Source organism: Podarcis tiliguerta (assembly GCF_965153285.1).
Source record: "Podarcis tiliguerta genome assembly, chromosome: 8".
Taxonomy (NCBI): Eukaryota; Metazoa; Chordata; class Lepidosauria; order Squamata; family Lacertidae; genus Podarcis; species Podarcis tiliguerta.
Genome location: NC_139541.1, coordinates 58,323,210 through 58,348,754, shown reverse-complemented (window position 1 = coordinate 58,348,754; position 25,545 = coordinate 58,323,210). Strand labels below are relative to the sequence as shown.

Below are 25,545 nucleotides of genomic sequence, written 5' to 3'. Positions count from 1 at the left end.
GCACGGACTGATCGATTGCAGGGCCGTGCAAACCTAAGGCTACCTGGGGAAGTCGCCTTGCCACTTTTTGAGGGCTTCCAAGTGGCAGATCGAAGTGCTTGCTTGGTAATGTATATAATGCTTGCTGTTTAGAATAAAATCTTTAATCTTCTCAGTCACGCTGAATCTCATTTTAAAAGAACCACCTTGCATTTGGAAAGTCAGGGATTTGTCAGTGGCTCAGAAAATGGAGGCAGCCTGCCTCTGAATCACAACTGGTGAGGAATAATGACAGCAGTGGGCTGTTACTTTTGCACCCTGCTGATGGGCTCCGTAAAGGTATCCATCCAGCAGGCCACATGCTGGAGCTCATCTGATCCAGCATGACTCTTCTTCAGGTCCCCAGGACTTCAAAAGCTTGCTCCAGTTTTCAGAACACCACTAGTCCTCATGGCTGACATTCCGAATGCCATAGCTCAACAGACCACTGCAGGTAACCGCAGTTTGAACGTAAGACTCCAGGATCTCCCCTATTCCTTTCTCATCTTTTTGCTTTGCCCCATTCCTTCTGCTCTGCCTCTCCCCTCTCCATACTCTCCCCATCATCTGTAAGTAAGGAAATCAGCATGTGTCTGTATAAACAAAGTAACATTTATTTGACCTTTCGCATTACACAGTTCGTTAGGCAAATAAAATATTTGTTCAGTGACTTAAAGGAACTGATATGCTTGGCTCTGAGCAAGAAAGGAGCTGAGTCTTGCGAAATACCAGTCTGGTTGGTTGGTCCTGTGTAGGGGCCCCTAATGGGACTTTCCCTCAGGATGCTGGGCAAGGCCAGAATGGTCTGTCTGTGCTGCAGATGCTGTGGAACAAGTAACAACATGACCTCCTGATTTCCCTTGGAACGGGAAGTATTAAGGAAGAAGTGGCACTTAAAGCCTGTTTGGGCTCTTTCTGCCCTGGAAGAATTCCCGCAAATTCTTGATTTGTCTGTAGCACTTCCCTCCTGTTTCCAGGTCAAGCTTATAGTCCATCCTTCTTCCTCTAAGTTGTCCTGGGTGATGTAAGTAAGACAGTGGTCCCATTTTTTTCCTGATAAACAGCCAGTTGTGCCCAGACAGGAGGGGAGTGCTTGTCCCAAGGTTGTGCAGCTTCATGGCTGAGTGGGAATTTAAGCCCAGATCTCCCTGCACTCTAAACCACTGCACTGGGGATTTTCACATTGCGAATTGAGAACGTTAGCTACGTTCCTATGAAAAATGGCATGCTCATCACAACCAGTCTTCGCCTGTAATGGAGCACTTGGTAGTGGAGCTCTGCAGGGCTAGCCACTGACCATCACCCACCTGAGTGTGAAGCCAGACTGCCCTGCAATGTGCAGAGAGCTGAAGTGGCAGGCGCATGGCGATTCCCCAGGATACAGACTGATGAGGAAAGGGTTCCTGACACAAAGCAAACTTGAAAAAAGGCCTAGAACAGCTGGACTGCATCTCTATCTCCCTGCCATCTTTTAAGCCTGCTCCATCTGAACACATTTACCTTGAGCCTGTTGTATTACCTGAATCCCTCTTCTCTTGCCTGCTTCACTGTCACCTAGTGTGGTGCTCTTGCAGCCTCTGCAATAGACCCAGTTTCTCCCCCAGCTCTGATTCTCAAGCCGTATCTCTCTGCAAGGGAGATCTCCTTTGCAAATCTTGCAAAGGCTGCTCTGGTTGTCCCATCCATGAGGTTTTCCGTCCCGGCTTCCACTCCCCTTTTTGTATTACATGTTTGCTGAACACTATTGATTTATGGTTGTTACTTTTACCCCCTTCGGGGAGAAGTCCCAGCCTCCTTTTAAGTCAAGCCCTCTCCTTTGAAGAGCTGACTCTTGTCACTCAACGCTTTCTTTGTTTTCGGTTGCCAGTGAACTCGCTCAAAGCAGAAAAGAGAAATAACTTCCTGGACAAAAGAGCGATAAGCATGCCACTCTCTTGACCTCCCAGCCAAGATTAGCAAAAGATAAGAGCCTGGCACCTGGTTAATTTACTGCTGAAAGGCAGCAAATAGCTTTTTTTTCTGATTTTCAGGTTTGTGGCCAGTTCTCCTTCCCTCCCATATACCTGGAATGGGAACTCATGTTTTCAGAGGACTGGGCTCCTGTACCTTCCTGAGGTACTATCAGCTGATGTGCCTGGCATGAGATACTACGCTTGCTGAAGTCCCCTTTATACATAGAAATTAAGAGTACAGGAACACTGTCCTCTTTTGCAGCTGCCTACCCTATTTGCAGGGACGTGGGTGGTGCTGTGGGTTAAAGCCTCAGTGCCTAGGGCTTGCCGATCGAAAGGTCGGCGGTTCGAATCCCCGCGGCGGGGTGCGCTCCCGTTGTTCGGTCCCAGCTCCTGCCAACCTAGCAGTTCGAAAGCACTCCCGGGTGCAAGTAGATAAATAGGGACCGCTTACTAGCGGGAAGGTAAACGGCGTTTCCGTGTGTGGCTCTGGCTCGCCAGAGCAGCGATGTCACGCTGGCCACGTGACCCGGAAGTGTCTTCGGACAGCGCTGGCCCTTGGCCTCTTTGAGTGAGATGGGCGCACAACCCTAGAATCTGTCAAGACTGGCCCGTACGGGCAGGGGTACCTTTACCTTTACCTTACCCTATTTGCAGGGCAACAGAGAATAAAAATCACTTGCTTTTCTTCTTGGTTGTGGTGGAACCTATAACAGCAGCGAAATTTGCAGAAATGTTGCAGGTGAAGCTTTCTCCCCATCACTGGATGTGAGTGGTATGAAAACCTTCCCTTGCTTAAATCCCCTCCATCGAAGTCTACTGAGGTGGCCAGATACAAACGGCTCACAGCTCCTGCACCTTTAATGGGAAGAAACACCTGTTGATATTTCCTCTTCTACATAGCAATTAAAGTTGCAGGATCCCTCCCCTCCTTCCCCATCTGCTGACCCTGGGGCCTAGAGCTGAGTGAAAAAGGGACTTCTGAAGTTCTCTGCCCTACTTGCCAGCAGAAGAATTGGAGGGAAAGTTCCACTGAAAAATCTTGGAGGGTGGAGAAATTCTCCAATCATTTCTCACCATCTGCAATGGAAGCAGCTCAATCCCCCTTTTCTAACTTTTGTCGTTGTTTCTGCTGCTGCAAAATGTCTCTTTTTGATTGAATTTAGTCTACTGAGGATGGCAGGTTTCAGATCTGAGCTGCACTCAGAACTGTGAGTGAAATTATTACTTCTTCTTTTCCTCCATTAGTTCCTGTGTTATCCTGCTGAATTCTAGTTTCCTACCCCATTGTGAATATTGTGGGAGTATTTTATTTTTTTTTAAAAGACTGCCCTCATTAAAGGTCCCCCACAAGAAAGGTCTCACAGAGAAATTTGTTGAATTCATAAGAGAAGCTGTCAAGCTACACCAGAAATATCTGGATGCTGATGCGCTTGATTGCCATGGAGGCAATTGTTCAGCATTAAAATGCTTTTCAGCTTTGTTTTGTCCTGGAACCGTAATAATCTTTGATTTCTGACAATTAAGTGCACTGGCTTAATTTCTTTGCTCTTGTCATGATCAACTGGCCAACAGGTGTGGATGGTCAAAGCATGGCGCTAATAAACCAGGGTTGTCTAAAGACCATCCCAGGACAGACACACCAGAGCCCTGGGGCTCTCTCTTTGAGGGACAGCCACAACTCTGCCACAAGAAGCAGAGTGCGTGCTTTGCATGCGCAAGATCTCAGGGTGTCTCCAGCACAATGATCTCATTTAATAGGCCTGGGAAATATCGCTACCTGCAATCTTTGGAAACCTTCAGTCAGTCATACAGCATTTGGCTAATTGGACTAATAGTCTGACTCAGCAGGAGTCAGCTCCCTGTGGAAAGTCATTTTGTCAGGATAGCTCCTGTTCCACAAGTAAATTGTTAGATGGGGCAACCCGCAGCAGCTTGTAGGATGGCACCCAAGCAATTTTGCATGCCCATCCTACCTCCTGCTGAGAAGGATGATTTCTCCATGGTGTGGCTATTTTGCACGCACAGGCAAGGCTGCAGGTCCAAACTTGGCAAATCCTGGTAAAAATCTACAGAAGGACCATAGCTCAGTGTCGGAGCATCAGATTTGCACGCAGAGGGTCCCAGGTTCAATACCTGGCATCTCTGGGTAGGCCTGGGAGAGCACCTTGCCTGAAACCATGGACAGCCACTTCCAGTCAGTCTAGGAAATACTGAGTTAGGTGGGGCGTTGCTCTCACTGAGCCTGAGAACCTTAGGTTGGGTTCCCAAGGATGGTACGGCGAAGGATGTTGAATTCACCCGATGCTGAAAGACCCCCATGGGTCAGAATAACTCTTTGCACTGGAGCAAATGTTCACCTGACTCTTCCTTTTTATTAAAGAACTTCATATGCATTAGCTGAGTAATGTTGTTTGGCCCCGAAGTCCCACCTGCCAGGTATTTTGCAGACATAAGCCTGAGGCTGAGAGAGAAAGGAAGATTCCTTGTGGTGGACAAGAGATTTTTGAAGTAGGCATTTTCCAGCTCACAGTCCAAGCCAGCAGTTCTAACGTTGCCCCACTGAACTCAGCAATCTTCCCTTCTAAGTAAACATGCTCAGGATTGTGCTGCAGGATAGCTTTTTACTGAGGGAAATGAGAACTCCTAATTGTTGGGTGCTTTTCTATAATGGTGGCCCCCTCTTTCTCCCTTGCAAAGGCCTTGCCCCTCCAGAGCGCCATGTCAAACCTGCACAGCTTGTTGAATGAGGTCAGTTCTGCCTCACACCCTGTTCACATAAACAGTTGCTTCAGCTAAACAACTCTCCAGTGTGCTACAACTCCCACTGTGAGATGTTGCCAAATAAGGGTGGCCATGTGCCCTACTTTCCAGAGGACACTCTCTGTTTAAAGGGTTGTCTGGTTTAAATTTAAAGACCTCTAAGATGGGAGAGCAGGAGGGGTCTTGAAATTGTCCATCAACAGTCAGTACCTGGACAGGAGGCTGAGCAGGAACATACAGGCTACCTGGTCATGGTCTTCCCCACATCTGTGGGATGTATTGCATATCTACTTGAAGTATAACACTTACTTACAAATGTGCCTTTACACACACACACACACACACACACACATATACACATATTAACATGTGCAAATTTTATGTAAAGCACTCCATTCTTTCGTCCTCTTTTTTTTTGGGTAGTGCATAAATGATCACCTTATATTTGCCAAGCAGTACAGAACTCTTACAAAAAAGATAGGAAGCCCACCTGAGAAACGGCTCTAGTTCATCAACACCCTCAGAATCCCTTATATGGTTTCTTTTGCATATGGGGAAACCTCCAATGTCATTTAGAAATTTGCTTTCAACCTAATCTGGTTGAAGCTTCAGGCCTTAAGCAAACTGTCCACCCCACCAATGAGGCATATTGCAACTCTCTTTGGCTTCCGACGAAAGTTCTCAGAGGTTTCCATCAAAGTAGAACCCTCAAACCAATTTGGAATGTCATGTTAGGCAGGATTTCAGGGGAAGTTGAACTGCTACCAGAATAAAGCCTTCTTTGCAGGGTGCCTCAGTCTGGTCCAGGAAGGAAGATGGCTTCCTCTCTGGAAAGCACCCGAGTCCTTGTATTATTCTCACAGAACTTCACTGGGCACATTCCTTCCTTTGGGGAAAGGTCTGGTAAGGAGTGTGTAACCAGTTTTCCCCAATCATGTGTCCTCCTCACCCATTAGGCCTGGGAAATATGGCCAATGACCAGGGGTGTTGAGAGCTGTAGTCTCTCAGCATCTGGAGACACTAGGGTTGAGGAGGCTGGTGTAAACAGGGCATCATGAAAGCATTTGTTCTTGGCTAACCCCTACAGCAGGCTTTGCCAAAACTGGTGCTTTTCAGATGTTCTTGAACAACAACTCCCACCATCCCTGATTATTGGCCATTGTGTTTGGGGCTGGGAATTGAACAACACCTGGAATGCAGCAGACTGGAAAAAGCTACTATACAGAGATATCTAAGGCTGTGCCCCTTTGGTCATGTAAACACACCTATAGACGGTGCAAACGCCTCCCCCAAACTTGAGTTTTTTCTTGGCTTTCCTTGAAATTGCTTAGTTATTCGGCCTGAAGTGAAACCTCCAAATTAACTTTGAATTTTCTTTAGGTGAAATTTAGGTGAAAAGGTTGAGCTGAAACCAACCTTTCCTTCTCATCATTTGTTTTTGGGCAGCATTAACTAAACAGTCCCCCCCCCCCGCCCCTTCATTGATTCTGCAACACTCTATAAACATTTTAATGAGTCAGAGGAAAGAATCAGAGCTATAAGTCATTAGTTGCTAGGAGTTTTCTGAAGACCATAACAGATGTTTCACATATGTGGCTCTCTTAGCCAACTGCCCATATTATCATCTCTTCTGAGAAAGAGCAGATGTTAGGATCTAAAGGGCTGCAACTTCTTCCAGGGATTGTACAAGTCAACATCTTGTGTTGTGCGTGCTTTGACCATGCGTCTTCAGTTTAGTAAAAACATGTAAACAGGCCAGGAGGCTTTGCCTTTAGGCCTCAACAAAACATGACGGTGCTTCCCCTTTGTGGAAAACTTTGGTGGCCACACAATGTAGAAGGAAGACTTCTGTTTCAAATCACCCTTCCTTGCCCCATGTTCCTCAAAAGCCACTTGTGTGTTGCAATGAAATAATCCAAATGGCAGCCGGCCATTTTGGATCTGTCCTTTCACGCCGCCTCAGATCAAAGTCAGGTTAGGTGCGGAGGCTCTGAGCGCCTCCACCTGTGTGTGCTTCCCTTTCCCATAATGCGGTTGGTCCAGTCTTGCATGGCACTGGCAGGTGGATGCCTTGCTGTAGGTGAGCGACCTCTTCTTCTTCTGGCACTTCTGTATCGAGCGGAACACCCGCTTGCAGATGAGGTAGACAATCTCGCAGACAATGAGGACGATGCAGAAGGCAGACGCCCCAACCATGAAGTAGGTGAAAATCTTCTTCTCCGTTGGCCGAGCGATGTAGCAGTCCACTACATTGGGGCAAGGCTTCAGATCGCACTTGACCAGCTTGGGCATGTCAAAGCTCTCCCATATCCTATGCAGGAGGTAGAGGAAGACGATCTCGATAGCCAACTTGAAGAAGAGGGTGAGAACATAAGTCCACCAGAGGCCACCATGTTTCTTGCCAGTGTCGCTGTAGAGTTTGGGGCAGTTCTCTCCATTCTTTAACCGGTTTTTCCTCTCCCTTTCCTCGCGGTAGGCCACATGCATTATAACCAGCAGCGAAGGGCAGGTGACAAAGATAAGCTGCAGGGCCCACAGCCGGGTGTGGGAGATGGGGAAGTAGTGGTCAAAGCAGACGTTGGTGCATCCGGGCTGACGGTGGTTGCAATCAAACTCCTTCTGCTCATCCCCCCACACTCGCTCAGCAGCCACCACATAAACCAGGACTCGGAAGACAAAGACAACGGAGAGCCAGATGCGCCCAAAAGCGGTGGAGTATTTGTTCACCCCGCTCAGCAGGCCCTGTAGGGTCTTCCAGTCCATGGTGACGGAAGTCTGTGGAGGTCACTTGAGCCTGGAAGGGAGGAAAGAGAGAAAAAGGAAACTGTGCGTAAAAAAATATATTATTTCAACACTTCAAGATGGCGCCCCATACATTTGTAACCAGCAGCTGGCTGGTTATTCAAACATTCGGGGGACCTGCCAGAGCTGGCTCTCTGAGGTGAGGGATAAGATGGCTCCTCCTTCTATTACACCAGTGTTGGGGAACCTGAGGGCCAGGAGCCCTTTCTATCTGTGCCTCACCCAGGCCATGACCCTCACCAGCTCTGCTTCTCATCCTCCTTGATTGTTTTTTCCTGGCTGGAATGTGTCCAAGATCATACCTTTTGCTCTCCTGGATGGAGGATGGTGAGGTGTGTGTGTAGAAGCTAGACTACTGTACAAAGCAAACATTGACATTTGTTGCTTCACCTACTTTTACTTTTGCCACTGGCCCTGCCAAATGTGCCCCCCTGAAAGGAAATTGGCCCTCAGGCTGAAAAAGGTTACTCATCCCTGCATTATTTGCATGCCAACCAATCCAACTTTCACTTTGGTCTTTTTTCAACACTGGTAATGGGAAGACGACAGGCTGACCATGCGGCCCACACAGATCTGTCCTCCTCTTGCTTGCTGCTACTCCCTGCCTCTCAGTATCTACTGCCTGAGGCATCTGCCTCACACTGCCTAAGGGTAGGGCCAGCTCTGGGACCTGCAGGCTGTCTGGCTAGGGAAGGGCATTTATTACAAGGGGACTAACAGAGGAAGTCTCCTTCCATCAGTGGGCCAGAGAGAAGGTTGGTGATACTCCTAGTCCCTTATAGATGTCTTTGGGCTGAATTTGCTTTCTGGTCTAAACAATGAAGACACTTTCTCACTGGTGAGATGCTGCTTTTTGCTCCATCTGTCTTTACCTTGCCATATCTTCAATTGCACAGGGAGTAGACCTATTAGACTTTCCATCTGCCCAGCCATTCAATTTTATACCACCTACTGACAAAGCCCAAAGTAACTTATTTCAAAGTAAAATATTTCAACCATAAAACACACTGCAGAACTGCCCAACACTCCAGATTAGACTACTGCGATACGTATCTGGAGATTGAGGAGGTCACCGGAATGGTTATGCTCGGACAGTGTGTGGGGCTGGTTTTAATTGGATGGAAGAGTATTCCCCACAATTACACTTCTAGGGTTACAATGCATCATGGATTCTGTAGTCCTCCAAGGTTTCACAAACGCTCATGCACGTTCGGCTGAACTGAACTGTTGTGGGTTTTATAGTCTCAGAACTTTGCAAAGTATAATATTTCCTTTATTTCACCTAAAGTTCTGGAACACTTTTCTGTTTTGGAGGAATGCTAGATTTTGACCCAAATTCTGTTTTGGGTCAAATTTGTCAGCAATTCTCACGGATTGCTCATGAAGAGGTGAATAGCACAATCTGGATTTATCTAGGCCTCTTTATTAAGCACACAGATTTACTCTTTCTGAAAGTGTTGATGTCACAAGATTTATTAATCTAGGCTGGCAGACAAGCAACAACAATTCTTAGTTGATTAATTCTAGCTTACTCACAGTCTCAGTAGCTTCTTGGCACTTCCTTAGAATAATTAACTTACAGGCCAAGGACATAATCAGAAAATAGGTGAGTAGGAGCAAGGGTTTTGGCTTGACACACCCTGTTTTGAATTTAGCACCTGGTGCTCAGTCTGGGATTCACAAGCCACCGAGATGCAACTCCCATGAAGTACCATGGACATGAATTAGAATCTCACAGCCAAATAATGACCTCTTAAATTCAGACCTAGCACTTCTTGGGTGCTTGGAAAGGCCCATAGCTCAGTGACAGAACATGTGCTTTGTAAGCACTAGGTCTTGGGTTCAATCAGAGACATCTCCAGGTGGGGACATTTAGGCAGAGAATGTCCCCTGCCTGGAGAGCCCCTGCCAGTCAAGTGTTGGCGATATTGCCGATGGTCTGACTCAGTGTAAGGCAGAGTAATTGCTTGAGGAAGGGTGGTAGCTCAGAGGCAGAGCCCATGCAAAAGATCCTAGGTTCAATCCTTGGCATCTGCAGGTAGCGCTGGGAGAGTTTTCTCTCTGAAACCCTGGAGAGCTGCTGCCAGTCAGCATGGATGCTACTGAGCGAGATAGCCTGATTTGGTGTGAGCCAGCTTGTTTGTTTTGCTCCCTCTGAATTGTCAGAATCTCATATACAGTGGCAGAATGCAAGCATTGGGGTTGCTGTTAAGGGCATCCGAAATGCATCCCTCATTCCATCTAGGTCAGGTTTTTCCAGGACAGCAGTAGCTCTTCCTTAAGCAACCTAATTAGATTTTAGTCAGCTGTCTAACCAGTCTTTCCCTTTCATCCCTAGTGGTGTGCACAATCCACCCACTTAGCTTTTTACCCTCTGGAAGGAACACACCAGAGTGGTGGAATAGCTTTCCTTTTAACTCTTAGTTCCCTGGCTTTTTTTTCCATTGAGATTCCATGGGGGGGGGGGTAAATGTAGGGATGGGAGAACCTGTCACTTTCGGCTGCTCTCAGTTTCTCACTTTTCCCATCTTAAGTTCAGTCCTCCATATTTCCAGGTCAGTTTGCATTTTTAAAAGGTCCTTATGAAAATCCATCAGAATTTCAGCGCAAATTTCTCCTAATGTACACACTTTTGCAAAACAATTTATCCTAATAAGGTGCTGTTTCCACAAACTGTACAAGTATTTTAATGAACACTTTACCTTAATAGATGCATTTTTACACACATTACTTAGCTGGGGAATTTCAACGCAAATTCGGAGAAGTGGGAATTTCAAAGAATGACTGTGCTTTGGAATACTTATTGTTTCAGAAAGTGAGTCAGGCAGGTTCCGGAGGTCCGTTCTTAACCTGAAACTGTTCTTAACCTGAAGCACCACTTTAGCTAATGGGGCCTCCCGCTGCTGCCACGCTACCGGAGCACAATTTCTGTTCTCATCCTGAAGCAAAGTTCTTAACCCGAAGTACTATTTCTGGGTTAACGGAGTCTATAACCTGAAGCGTATGTAACCTGAAATGTATGTAACCCGAGGTACCACGGTATATGTTTGCCTGTTACTCCGGGATCCTTTGGGAGGAAGAGTAGGATATAAATTTATTCATTAAATTATAAGTTAAATAAATGTGAACTGAATCAAAATTCTTCCCCCACCCCTAGTTAGATACTTGTCCTTTGGGTTGTGTACTTGCTTTTTTTTGTCAAGCGCATTTCTACTTTTCATTTTAAAACATTGTGTTATTGCATTGCAATTTTATATGTCTATTATTATATAACAGCAAGGCCAGTCGTGGCAAACAACGTGCAGACATTCGTTAAAGTAAACATGTGGGTAGGGAAAGCCCTGCCAACATATGCTTTTAATAAGGAGAAAAAAAGACATTTCGTTTGGGGAATGGCCATTTTCCCTACGCACTGCAAAATCAGATCCTGCTTTGCCATGTTTTTCATAACCGAGAGGCTCCCAGTCCCCCAATCTCAAGAAACTTACCACAGCCAAAGGCCTATCAAGAAGTCAAGGCAAGCTTAACCATATCAACGTATGCATTTAAATACATATTTTGAAACTAAAGTAGTCAATTTTATGCCTATATTGAGAATAGGGAAATTTGGGTGTTTTCCCTGCAATTAGGGTGTCTGTTTGCTCTGCTTTTACAGTGGCCAATCCTCTATTTGAAGCAGTTCTCTATTTGTATGGTATTTGTACAAGATCAGATTAAATATAAAAGGATTTTAACAGTCCTTACCTGGGCAACAGGCCCATGGAACTGCATTTCTCTTTATATTATGTTCATGATTTCTAAATGTGATAAATTAGCACATGCCAGAATTTTCAAAGGAGGGACTTTTGTCTGGGCAGCAGCAAGGGAAGAAGTGGGTAGCCCCCTATCTGCTGCAATCCCAATAATTACGTAACATTCCCCCCATGAGCTGTCATTTGCATCTGAAATATCACACAGGTTAAATGCACAGGTAAATGGAAGGTTATGTCTTGGTGGTTCGTTCTTGAAAGACAAGGAGAAGGGTGGCTGCCTACAACACATGCCCTCTCAATAAATAGGTGACCCTGAGTTTCTTAGTTCTTGCAGGCATTTCCTGTGCAAAGGTGAGAGGTGCCAACTGGATGTGGCAACTGTCTGGCATCAGGAGGAATGGAGTGTCTTCTGTAATGTAGAACACATGGGCTGGGCTGCCGATCCAGCGAGACTAGAGAACGAGATCAGAGCAGTTATTCCTGAAGGACAGGATCAGAATGGTAGAGAAGATGACAGGAAGAATTTTGTTTGTGTTATTTGAAGGGTCTTCTTTGGCGTTATGGACACCACATTTAGTTGACTGAAAACCTTTTCGAAGACTAAGGCAGCAAGAATCCTGATCTTTTAGTAAAATATGTAAAAGCTTGCTTCATTAGATTAGTGCACAATTTCTGTATAATAACATGCTGTGAGATCTGAAAAGTGGGCCTTTTTATGGGCACATGAAATAAAACGTGGGTGTCTAACTTTGCTGTAATTCTTTTTGCTTCTGTTAATATTGCAAGTGCATGTTAAAAGCAGATAACATGCACAAATACTGTGCAAAGGTATTGGTTAAAAAATAATTGTGGCTACTGCATCAAGCTTAAGTGTGGCATTTAATTTGGTGTTTCAGGCTTTTTGGGGTGCTATGACTTGCAAAGGTGTGTTTAAAGGAAGCCACTTGTACATCTGATTAAGTAATGGTATTTACACAACTGCTGGAGTTTGATTTGCTAACTTGTAAAATCAAGTCGGCTTGCTTATGACACATCACTGCAGGCACAATTATCTTAAATGGGGCACCCATAAGTTGTAAATTGCCGTTTTGCTTGACTTCTACCTGGGATACCAAAATAATGTAAGCAATGGGCTTCTTCCAAGGTATGTCAGATAGATGGCAACAGCGAGATTCCTGAATTGCAGGGGGTTGGATGAGACTAAAGTGTTCTCTGGATGTTAACCAATTTCCATTATGTGATTCCAAGATGGCTCTCTGCTCCTGTGCCTTTAACAGCAACTGGACACAGAAACTGAATGGTCAAAGCTTTCACTATTGGAAAAGCATCGCCTTCTAGATTTGTTTGTGCCAGGTGGTCAGATGCAAAAGTTGAAAGGGCCACTGGACCTTTAATAGTTCTGTGGAGGAGGGCACTTTTAATTTGCAGGAGAAGAAACACTTTCTGAATGTCTTTATACACCTATTAAAGACACAGCAGCCCCACTCCTCTGTTGCATCTGGCTACCCTATAGTCAGGACATATTTACATCCTTGGTGTATATATTCCAGCAAAAGCAAACAGTTGGTTGTTTTAAAGGTTACCTTCATTGCCTGAGTGTTTTGATTTTGGAAGTTGTCCAATATATAATCTCAAGAATTTATTAACAGCTAAGGTATTGTCAAATACTATATAACCATTACTCATTGGGTCTGAAATGTTTGCATGCAAAATAATGTAACCAACTTCCACCCAAACAAACAGATATAAACAAGGTCACTGAAGTCTTCTTCTTTTGCTCGCTGACTCATTTAATGGGCTTAAGCCTTGCTTAGATTGAATTCCAGAGAAGCACTGACATTTGTCCAGTATGGTTGCCAAATGACCAGAAAAACAAAGGTTCTAAGCCTTAAATAGCACCTTGATCTGGACAAAACAACGGAGAATATTTTTACAGCAGGCTTCCCCAATGCCATGCCTGCAACATTTATTTATTCATCTTACTACAACTCGCATGAGCCCCAGCAAACACGGCCAATAGTCAGGAACTTAGTAGCCACAAACATTAGAGGGCACTGGGTTTGTTGCTTTTTGAAATACAGTCATCTACTAGCATAGTTTGCTGATCCAGTTGCTGATGCCGGCAGAGGAGCAGGGGCAGTGGAAAAAGTTGGCAACCCTACCATCCATTGATACTGCAGACTCTCACTTTTATTTGGTTTCTGCCATTCCTCTGCCTAGCTTAATACTTGTGTCTTAAAACAGTAATACAGTGGTACCTCTGGTTAAGTACTTAATTCGTTCCGGAGGTCCGTACGTAACCTGAAACTGTTCTTAACCTGAAGCACCACTTTAGCTAATGGGGCCTCCTGCTGCCACCGCGTCGCCGGAGCACAATTTCTGTTCTCTTCCTGAAGCAAAGTTCTTAACCTGAAGCACTATTTCTGGGTTAGGGGAGCCTGTAACCTGAAACGTAAGTAACCTGAAGCGTATGTAACCCGAGGTACCACTGTATTTGGAATGCCTCATAGTTGAGGGCAGCCAATGTTTAAAAGTACCCTTCCCCTTTGCTTTTAACAGCACATGCAGACATGGGATGAGGTCAAGCTTTTCCTGGCCTGCGAATAGATGTTGTGGGAAACTTCAACTGCTCAGTTTCTGTTATCTCAGGTTTTTGTTAACAACACAGGAGCAGGGCTAGTAAAGCAACGGCGACCCTGCTTATAGCTTAATCTTAAGTGCACTGCTGCAACTAAGCAAACAGACAGGCTTAGTAACTCCCAGCACCCCCTAGGGTGGGACATGGGTGCCTCCACCTTTAATAGCAATGTAGCTGAAGGCATTCCAGCAGGTGCAACTTGCATGCAGAGCTACATCTCCTGGAATTCCCTCATCTAGAGCGCTCTCCTCTTTTGCATCAGGCTGCTCCATCATTACCTTGCACCTCAAATCTTGACTGGGGAGGGGGAGGGCTCAAAAAGAGCTGCTTCTTTAACAGGATGCATGTGACATGTTTTCTGGTCTCACAAAAACCTGCCCAGAGCAAACAGGTTTGTTCATCATTACTGTGCTTTTGGCTCCTGCATTCCAGGCAGTACTTAAATGGGAGTTAGCTGGTGAGCGAGTGCACTGCAGGTGAGCTGATAATCTAACCTTCAGGGCTGAAGGGGGGGGGCATTAACCTCTTAACTGCTGGAGCACCGGGGACCCATCTGCAAACCATGTCTATTTGGCTAACCACGTCCCACTGTTTGGGAAGGGCAGCTATGCCTGGCCGCCATAGGTGATCAGGAATTTCATGCAGGCGAGCGAGCAGGTTGATGCCAGGGACAGAGTGCTCTGTCCCTCCTTCACCAGGCGACTGTGCTCCCATGCTAGCTGCAAAGGAGAGAAAGAGAGCAGGCTATTTGACTCTTAGCAGACTAGTAACTTAGGGCCACCATATTTCAAAAAGTAAAAACCAGGATACCCTGAAAGTTGTTGAGCTTTCCAAAAAGCGATTTTTTTGATTGACTTGTCTAAGATCCAGAACAAAGCGTCACCTTTTGGAAATTTCCCCCGGATGTTAATTCCGCCTTTGAAATCCTGGTAATGTCTGGGAAAATCTGGACGTATGGTAGCCCTAAATTTCATAGGCTTAGAAGCAGGGGAAACTTCCTTGTACTGAGTCAGCTGTTGGTCCATCTAGCAGCTCATTGCTGTCTGCACTGATTGGCAGTGTCTCCCCGTGGTTTAGTTTGAGGACATTCCCTGTAGACCTTCTGCATGAAAGCAGATGCCCTAGCACTCAGCAACAAGTCTGGCCTAGTGGAAACAGTGATGGAATTGAGACCTGATTGCAGACCCACTACAGAGGCTTGTTCTAAAGATTCAGGGAAGCTCTGCCCCTCTCAGCCCCCTCTTTCCCATGTGACAGGAACTGAAACTACAGTGCTACCTCAAGTTACATACGCTTCAGGTTACATACACTTCAGGTTACAGACTCCACTAATCCAGAAATAGTGCTTCAGGTTAAGAACTTTGCTTCAGGATGAGAACAGAAATTGTGCTCCGGCGGTGCGGCAGCAGCAGGAGGCCCCATTTGCTAAAGAGGTGCTTCAGGTTAAGAGCAGTTTCAGGCTAAGAACGGACCTCTGGAATGAATTAAGTACTTAACCCGAGGTACCACTGTATAGCAGTCTACCCAGCTAGCAGGTCTGTTACAGTTTTGCAAGAGTAATTTGCAATTAGAATGTTTTATAAATAGATAAAGGTAACCAACGGGACTCAGTTCAACCCCATAGTCCCCAAAGCCAAGACAAATCACCCTCACTCTTCCTCAAATGATTAATCACAATTCTTTGCACTGATTTATCATTTTCTGAGTATTCTTCAATATATCTTTGATTATATTAACACCAATAGCTTTATAAATCATCCACATACCTAGGTGCTGCACAAACATTAAAAACATACCCAGTTTACAACTGAGTAATGCAGGCTTACAATAATTATGCCAGTGACTTTTTCAACTGCTCTTTAAAGAAGGGAGCTGCCCCCCCCCCCCGTGGCCCTTCAGATGGTGTGGAACATTCCAGATCCCTTAATGTTTTATTATTGACCATATTGAGTGGGGTTGATGGGAGTTGGAGTCCAGTAACGTTTGGAGGGCTATGGGCCTAGCCCCACTCTTTGATTTAAGGATAGACCTAATTTAGCACAGATGGGCAACTGAAGCTGAGGGAGAAAGGAGCTGGCTTAAAAGACACCTGATGAATGCATGACTGGGGTGAGACTTGAACCCAGACCTTCTCAGTTCACGGATCACTTCAGGGGAAGCAAACATGGTACCCTCCAGATTTTGCTGGACTACAACTCACATCATCCCCAGCCACTAGATGATGGGAGTTGGGCTCTAGCAACATGAGGAGGGCACCACGTTGGTTACCCTTAGCTTGCTTTGTTGTTCTGGGGCAGTATTAAAAGCTTTTCAAACACATACACACACACAACGTGGGGAAAAATAAATACAGTATACAAATTTAGGGTTGCAGCCAATCCTAGTTTTGCTCAGAGTAAACCCCTTGAACTTAATGACCATGACTGACTAAGGAACATTAATGTCAATAGGTCTACTCTAAGTAGGACTTGGTTGGATACCATTTATAATAATCACTTTTTCTGTATTTCTTGGGCTTGACACAATATAAAGGAAATTAATTGCTCTTGTTTTCAAAATTGATAACTCAAGTCATGAGCCTACTTCCATACGTTGTAGTGGTGAGAGCCATCTGGACATGGTCCAATGTGCTACTTGCTTGCAGCTAAGAGCTTGGCTCCTAAGCCAAACTGGAGTGGGCCTACAGCCAGGCAGGAGCTGAATTTAAATATGAAATCTCTTCAGGTGACTGTGAGCAAGCCAGGCCAGCCATGGGCAACAGAACAGGGGCAAATTAATGATTGGATCATGAGACAAACATCCTTTGCACCATCCCCTTTCACCAAATGATGCTGATTGCTTGGCTGTAGGAAGTTTTCATGCATCACCTAATTAACTTATGGAACTCATTGTCACAGGATGTGATCACAGCCATTAGTTTTGATTAGTGCCAAAACATGTCCTCTAGTTTCTTCAAACTTTTCCTCCCCTGTGGAAAAAGGCTTCAACTTTTCTGCCTCTTTCTGAGGGCCTTTTAGAATTCCTTCCTAAAAAATACTTTAAAACAAAACTGATGAACAGCTGTCAGGCACACTGTCAACAGCCTCCCCATCTTTTCATGCTTATTACAGCAGTAGGGAATCTTTTTCAATCCAAAGGCCACATTACCTAGTGGGCAACCTTCTAGGTGCTGCATGGCAGAGGTGCATGGGGCCAAAGGTAAGTGTGCAGGGCAGTTATGCAGCTTTTACCTTTGTAAAACTAGAACAGACTGTGTCCCTATTTTCCATGGACGTCCCTGATTTAGAGAAGCTATCCTGGTTTCTGATTTGATCCCGGAATGTCCCACTTTTCCTTAGGATGCCTTAGGATGCCCCTATATTTTTTCCTGAATAATATTGGAGGGTATGCCAGAGGTTTCGGCACAATACCCCCCCCTTCAAACGGGCAAGAGACATTATCACTTCTCATGGACAAATTCCAGCCAGGCAAGAATACTCTCCACTAGGGCAAGAGCAGAGCTGGTAAGTATGATGCCCTGGACACACGGGCCTTATTTGATAGTTTTAGAATGCCCTTTCTTTTCTCAATATTTGCTGAAGAATTAAAAGCACACACACACACATGCAAGGGAAGTATTTGGAACAATGCTTGTTCTGATGGCTTACAAAAAGAAGAAGCAGAAGAGGAAGAGGAGGAAGAAGAAGTTTTATAAAGAATAGGTCCATTAAAAGCTGTAAGCAGTGATCCATAGATGGAACCTCCAGAGGTAGAAGAAGACTACCTTTGGATACCAGATCTTGCCTGCTGGTGCAATTCCTGGAGATATCTAGCAAGCCCCTCTTGAGAACAGGATATTGAACTGGGAGATCTTTGAGGGACCTTTGGTCTAATCCCAATTTTTATTCTCAAAGGGTTATGGCTCATAGCCCCTGCTTGTGTGAAATAATAAAGAAGAGGCGAGTGATGGTAGAAATGTATAAAATTATGCGTGACATGGAGAAAGGGGATAGACAAAAGTTTTTCTTCCTCTTTCACAACACTGGAACTCATGGACATTCAGTGAAGTTGAGTGTTGGAAGATTCAGGGCAGATGACAGAAAACGCTTCTTCACGTAGCAGATAGTTAGACTATGGAACTCGCTCCCACTGGAGGCAGTGATGTGCCAGCAACTTGAATGGAGGACTGGGCAAATTCATGGAGGAGGAGAGGGCTATTGATGGCTACTAGCCAGGATGGCTGTGCTCTGCCTTCATGTTCAGAGGCAGGAATGCTTCTGAAAACCAGTTGCTGGAAACCATAGGAAGGAAGAGTGCTCTTGTGCTTGGGCCCTGCTTTTGGGTTTCCCAAAGGCATCTGGTTGGTCACTGTGAGAGGGGGATGCTGGGCTGGATGGGCTATTGGCCTGCTGCAACAGGTTCTTCTTATGTTCTTAAGAGAATGCCTTTGAGCATGCACAGAGTGCCTTTCTCAAATTGCTAATGTTGAACAAGTTTGGGATTAAGGCTTAAAGTCAGGGGCTGTAACTGATACCAACTGCGAAAGTAAATTGTAGCTGGTTCCCCTGTGTGCACTCATCACCTGTTGGCTGCCACATCACAGGATGAGTTGCATGTGTGAACAGGCACACTAGTCAAGCCTTGTGAACAAACACAAACACACAGCTTAGCAGTACATGATGTGCTTTGTGTGCAGAAGGCCCAATTGCCAACATCTCTAGGTAGGGCTGGGAAAGACTCCTGCCTGAAACCTTGGACAACTGAGCTATATGGAAAGGGCTGTGGCTCAATGGTAGAGCATGTGCTATACATGCCAAAGGTCCCAGATTCAATCCCTGGTATCTCCAGGTAGGAGTGAGAGAGACCCTGAAGAGCTGCTGCCAGTCAGTGTAATCAATATTGAGCTAGATGGGCAAATGAGCTAACTCTATATAAGGCACCTTTTGTGTTCCTGTGTTCCAGCACTGCCTATAAGAGGTAGGGCTGGGAAAGACTCCCTGTCCAAAACCCTGGAGAGTGGCTGCCAGCCAGTGTAGAGAGTATTGAGCTAGATGGACCAGTTATCTGACTTGGTATATGGCAGCTCCCTGTGTTCCAGTGCTGCCTATAGCAAAACCCACTTGCCCCCCATCCCTTTTCTAGGGCCAACACTTTGAAAAGTCGCCATTCAAACACCTGTCCTTAGTGCCGCCTCAGCCATGACACGTCTCTCTGCTGCAGGCCTGACCCAGCCCTCTGTCATTCTACCTTTCCTAAACATCTGGTGATAATAGACTTCCTCATAATCTCACCCATCCTTCCCCTCAGTAATGTCGGAATCCCCCAGGGTTAACAGATGTCTTTTGTTTCAAACCCTCCATCTCTTAGAACTTTATTAAGGCCCTTTTATTTCAAAGGCCTAGCCTTCTGGGGAACGCCAAAGGGCCATTTGATAGCTTCACCAGTGCCTTTTATTTTCAACCCATCCCCTATATCGGGGTCTCTAATCTTTTGGGGGGCCTGAGGACACATTTGGAAAGCTATCATGAGCACCACAAAATGCCCATTTCTCAGAGGAAAACCCTCCGAGATACCCAAACAACCCTTAACAAATAAGATACAGGCAAAATAGCCAGTCAGCCCTCACAAACGGCAATCCCCAAAAGCCAAACACCTCATTTAAAAGTTATTTTTACTAACAACAGCAGTAATAATAACACCAGGGAGAGCCAGGAGGCGGGCACTAAGGCAGATGCCCAAGGGCACCACAGTGCCCACAGATGCTAGTTTGGGGACCCCGACCTAAGTGGTTCTCACCACAAGCCTCCTTTGTAAGCAAAGACGGGTCTGAAACTCTACCTGTGATCTACTCCTTAGGGCGCAAATCCTAGAGACACTAATATCAATGTGTAAATATGAAGTAAGCATCTCCTTAGGGGGCAGTGTCATCTGGGGGTGGGTGGGTGGACTGCAGACTGGTGCATGGAGAAAAGGATTAAGCCCTGCCTACAGGCCACACACTGAATCGGGGCCCCACACGGTCACGCTTCGCTTGAAAATGCAGCTAGCATGAAGCACGCACTAACAGTAACTTTAAAAATGGACAGATCCTTTACATGGGGCTGAATTCTGTTGACTGCAGTGAGACTTGCTTCCAAAAACTGTGCATACAATTGCATTTATTTCTTAGATCGTGAAGTCTTTTCTTTCTTGCGCACTCTCTCGTATCAGAAGGATTGAACACATGCCCAGCTTTTTCCTACTGAAGCCAAAGGTGCTTTCAAATGATCATGCCCCCATTAAAGAACTGTCAGCCTTCCACCCCCCACAAAGATGCTTTCTTTTTTTAAGTCCTAAAGACCTCCCTGCCCCCCCCCGCTTTAGAGTTCAGATTCTCAGCCCCAACAGTCTCTAAGGTGCGTCAAGCCACTTACAGAAAAGCATAAGAGGGTGTAGTAGGCACTTTCTTTATAACAGACATTTTAAAAAAGCCTTTCCTTTTAAATAAGAATTGCCAACAAGGTTTGATTTGTTCTTGGGCAAACCGTCTGGAAGATTTCTTCTAGGCAGATCTAACAACCACGGTGTTATTGGAGCCAGAGCAACGAAAACGCCTCGTTCAGATGCTATTCACTCAGAATAATCTGTGCCACTTCCTCGATCCACTGGTATAAAGTTAAATTCTACTTACCAACTCAGAATCTCCCTTGATCTCCCTTGCCAACTTCGGCCAGAGAAAAGCTGGGAAGTCTCCCTGGAGGCAAGACCCTGTACCTTTAGGGTTTATGCCATAAAACTTTCTCCCCGTCCTGCATAGGGAAGCGCCAAAAAAGCCGGGCTCATTGCACTGTAAGGAGCTGCCTTATTTTTGTGTGAGCAATAAGGGTGTGGTGCCTCTTGGGTTGTGCAAGAAGAAAGGAATCCTTTCTGAGTTGTGAAGGGGGTGGCAGAGAGAGAGGCTTCGGCTCAGCCGGTTTTCTGCAGCTGATGGGGCTGCAAAAGTGCATACGGGACCCAGAGGCGGTGTGGGACAGCCTAGCACACACAGTACCCCTTTCCTTTCCCCCCTTTCCTTTGGGATGCCACACTCTCTAAAGCTGGTGTATGTCAAACAAGCCTGTTAGGGCAAGTTGCAGACTAGGTGCGAGGGCAGCTGCTCTTTGAAGATCATGATGGAATGTGGGAGGGAACAGATTAGCATAGCTGCCAATTCTTTTCTTTTTTTGTCTTAGTATTGAGATTGCACCATCAGGGTATACACAATATTTTTCTAGGAACTCTAACCAACAAAGACCCAAAGCACAGGAGACAATGAAGGAGAGGGAACAACCACACAGCTACAGAAGGTGCTTTGGAGGTCCTGGTCCACCCCTATGCTCAAGGGGTGGGGAACAGTTTTCAGCTCAAAGGCTGCAATTCCTTTTGGGGGGCCCCACATGTCATGAGTCGGTGTTGCCAGAGGTGAATGTGGGTGGAGCAATGCAGGCAAATTTTCCCTCTGTACAGTAGGCTCATTTCCACACTCTCACACCCCTCTCTATCCTCCACCCATGGAAGCAAGAGACATTATCACAGTTCAAGGACACATTTTGCGTTCAAGGAGGGTGCGAAGCAGGGCACTAGGGGGCGTGGTGAGGCTCCTGGTGGCTGGATAGGCTTGGAAGGCTGCATTTGGTTGCCCATCCCTACCTTAGGCTGAAAAAGAGATCAAGGGAACTCCAAAGCAGGCTTGCAATATTTCTGTAAATCACAATTAGATATTTTCCGAACAGTCCAAGTGCAATTTCTATGGTAGTCTATGGTGGGCTTAGTGCTATTGTCAGGGGTTCAGGAGCAGAGGCACAGGAGAGGGAGGAAATAGAGAGCGAGGGGGAGGAGTCCGAAGGAAATGTCAGCGATGACAGCGGTCCGAGGTCTCTGAGTCTTTCCAGTGAATCGGAAGATTCACAGAAAGAGGCCCCCATGGTCAGGGCAAGGGGGGTGCCGAGGGGGACACCCCAGGAAGAAGGGGCCAGGGGGGACTCAGAGAGCAGCAGTTGGAAATCCGGACCAGCGTCCACACCAGAGTGCAGTAGAGGGGAGGAGTCCCAGGCATCGGGATCAGGCAGCGCGCGGGCAGCGGGAGGACATGAGGCAGGAGTGGCCACGCCTCCATCGGAGAGCGAGGAAACGGTCGAGAGGAAGGTGGAAGGCTGCGCGCGCGCGCCAAGTTCAAATGTACAGGAGGGTGCAGCAGTTGGCAGCCCGGATAGGGAGCCAGGTCCTAAAGCCCGCCGAAGAGAGAGGGAGGAGTCAGGGGGGTCCACGTCTGCGTCGGAGGAATCCAGGAAGGAAGGGACCCCGGGGGGTAGCAGGACCCAGAGGAGAAAGGAGAGACGGAAGAGGTGGAGTAAGGCTAGAGTCTTAAACTGGTGTACAGGGGGCGGGGATTCAGATGGAGCTTCGCCGGTCTAGACCCTAGACGTAGAGCTGGGGCGCTGAGGCTTGGAAATGGAAACTATACTTCAATAAAGACTTTGTTACATTACTACCGGCTAGCGTTGGTCCTCTGTGAGCTGGGACCAGGAGCCAGCTCTGACAGCTATTCATCCATGTGAGGTTTCCACAGCATCCACACGGCATTATCCTAATCAAACTACTGTCCCATATGATCCCCAATTTAATCCAAATTTACCGTTTTTTTGTAAATCGGATTTTCCACCGAAATGGTAAATTCCAATTAAATGTTGAGCAGACGCATACCTGCATGAGCGGCACCAAAGGCACCATAAACTGCCCTGAGGAAAGACCTCCTCAAAGATACCTCCAGTTTTTATATACATACTTCAACAGGGGCTGGGAACTTTTGCATTGCATATATATCCTGATATTTTCAGCAATTATTGAAATCAATTAATCAGCTAAAGTTGATGGCCCAATCTCACTTTGGTACTGGGGAACCAATCACATCTAATAAGCAGTGTCTGCAAATGCCGACAACCATCTTTTATATTAAGGTGCCACTGGGCAATTTTTTAATTTATTTCGACTGTGTCAGACCAACACAGCTACTTACCTGCATCTTTTATATTGTGATGCTTTGGTTTGCTGCTGTTGCTGCTGCTGTTATTTGGTTGTTGTTTTTAAGGCCACGTTCCCTTCAACTACTAGATAATGCTACTCAGTTTGGTTTGCCTTATTTTTAAAAATTAACCTCTTGCTTTGTTAATGTAAAAACTGTTCAGCTTCTCTTTCCTTCTCCTTTGCACGTACCAAGGAAACTGTATTTTGCCTAAGGGTGGGGCTGTCTCCAGTAACATCTGGATTTTAAATTTTCAAAAAATTAACATTTGTATGTTTCTTGGTCACAGCAACCTTTGAGGCAGATGCAACTTGAAACTTGCATAGTACTTAGCTGAGCTGGTTTTCTGGTTACTTTTAACTTAATTTTATTGTAGCTTTTAAACCTTACTGAACACAGCCTAGAGACTGAGTTGTTAAACAGTATATAAATTGTTGAAACAGATCATACTTGAGTCTAATTGTTCAAATCTGCTATCCCCTCCCACATTCCATCTTACACCTGTGTTTAAATCAGCCTCCCCCAACCTGGTACATTCAATATGCTTTGGACTTCATCAGCTTCAACCAACACAGCCAGTGGTCAAGGATGATGTGCTTCATAGTCCAGAACATGTGGAGGGCACCAGGTTGGGGAAGGCAAGATTCTATAGTTTCAACATCAGTCAACTTTTCCCCTTCCTTGTTCAGTCTTATTTGATATCTACCTGGAAGAATGTTATGAAGAACCCAAAAACATACTCACTGTTTTATGACATTTTGCTTTGCCTTCGCCATGAACTTTGGTTGCTCCCCCCCCACCCTGCTGTACCAAGGCATCCAGCTCCATTTGTGTGTTTTTATTGTAACACTTAACTTTTTGCCAGCTGGTCTTGGGGAGCTGCCAAAGGTGGGGTATGAATCAAATCAAGAAACAAAAACTCCTCACCTGTGTCGGAATGTGCAGCCAGCCAGTTAATTCAGAAAGATTCATAATCTGCATCTACACCCACAATGTGTGGAAGGTAGGAATGGAGGGATCTGCCAATTTTGGCTCTCTCAGTATCTCATATTTCCAATCTTAAATTCAGTTTTCCATATATCTGTAGCAATTTGTACATTTTAGTTAAAATAATCCTCATGAAAATTCATCCTCATTTTAGTGTGAATTTCTCCCAATAAACATGCATTTGTAGCAGTTTGGACTAATATATACATTTCTGAACATACTTTCCTCTTATATAATGCATTTTTATATGCTATTTCACGAATATATGCATTTAGCCTAGCATATGATAGTTTGCTACAAATTACTTGGCCAGAGTAGTACATTACAAAATTCAGAGAAGAGCAAAAATTTCAATGGATGGATGTGTTTTGGTTGGAAAGTGCTAATTTGGGATGTTCACCTTTAAATTGAACCTCTCTATCCCTAGTGGAAGACTCCTCCTACATAAAGGCAAGTCTTGCTTGATAAGGGTGAGAGTCTTATTTTAAAAGTGATACTCAAAAACTGCATTTGAAAAATTCATATTTCCCATTAGAATTTTGAAAATATGTCATTTTAAAACATTTTTTAATTGTCTCTAGCGATAGACAAATCCGACAATTTCAGCTTCTCTTTGTTTCTCAAGTTCCAGCCTCAAGTTCAGTTCTCCACATTTCCACATTAGTTTGAGAATCATTTTTTAAAGGCGTCATGAAAATTTGCCAGCATTTTATAGAGAATTTCTCCTAACAGGTACATTCTTTTGGTATCTGATTTTGCCTAAACTACAAATTTTGCAATGCAAATTTCCCCAGGGTAATGCATTTCTGTCTCCAATCCTCATTGCTATATACATTCTTATGCACACACTACCCCAGTATATGCATTTTTGTACACACTGCTTGGCTAGAGAACTGCAAGGCAAATTTCAGAGAAATGCTAATTTGGAAGGATGACTATATTACACGTCTTGTTTCAGAAAGTACAGATCTGGTAGGTTCACCTTTAATTGTGGACTGAATTTAATTTCTTACTTATCCCTACTTGCCACTGAGTTTTCTTTCTTTCTTTCTTTCTTTCTTTCTTTCTTTCTTTCTTTCTTTCTTTCTTTCTTTCTTTCAACAAAACAAAACAAAACAAAACAAATTTGGCTGAATTTCAGTCACTCTGGCAAAAGTTTATTCTCCTTGTGAGTCACCACCACCTTGCCTCCCTGAGAGAGGTGGTAGAGGACAACTCAACTAACAGTCCCAAGTTTCAGTTGATGCTAGAATTCTTTCCTTAATTAAAGAGTGCTTAATTAAGGATGCCTGTTCCCTTTGTGGCCCAGCCCAGCCTGTTTGTTCCACAGTGGAGCGTGGGATGAAGACCATGTCTTTTCTTCTTCCTTCTCATCCTCTCGCCTTTGAGGCAAGAAGGGCGTGTGTTCATTCTGCCTGTACTGCCAGTTATTGGCTTCTCCAAGTGAGCCAAAGTTGAACACACCCTTAGTTCTTAATGCTAGGCAGGATTTTAACAACATTGTTTTTCCGGGATGAATTCTGAGTCTTCAAGGATGGGCCTGGGCTTAGGCTGAGTGGTGGAGGACATGTTTTGCATGCAGAAGGTCCCCGTTTCAATCCCTGGCAGCACTAG

General features: G+C 45.3%; 1 protein-coding gene across 2 annotated transcripts; it reads right to left on the bottom strand.

The window, feature by feature from the left end:
* Positions 1-610: 610 nt before the first annotated feature.
* LOC310683385 (gap junction beta-3 protein-like) lies at positions 611-25,023 on the bottom strand. 2 transcript variants are annotated; one of them, XR_014514391.1, is made up of 3 exons: positions 20,575-21,059; positions 2,617-7,527; positions 611-2,241 (listed from the first exon to the last, which is right to left on the bottom strand). XR_014514391.1 is itself a non-coding variant. In XM_083453280.1 (2 exons), the coding sequence occupies exon 2, from the start codon at positions 7,494-7,496 to the stop codon at positions 6,693-6,695; it is 804 nt and encodes a 267-aa protein (XP_083309406.1). In that variant the 5' UTR covers positions 7,497-7,527; positions 24,945-25,023; the 3' UTR covers positions 5,096-6,692. The 2 variants fall into 2 exon arrangements, 1 of the variants encoding a protein (XP_083309406.1); XM_083453280.1 differs by lacking the exons at positions 611-2,241; positions 20,575-21,059 and adding an exon at positions 24,945-25,023 and having other exon boundaries at positions 5,096-7,527.
* Positions 25,024-25,545: the final 522 nt, after the last annotated feature.

Bases quoted from the DNA above. Each gene is read 5' to 3' on its own strand.
- LOC310683385 (XM_083453280.1), bottom strand. From the start codon at position 7,496: ATGGACTGGAAGACCCTACAGGGCCTGCTGAGCGGGGTGAACAAATAC.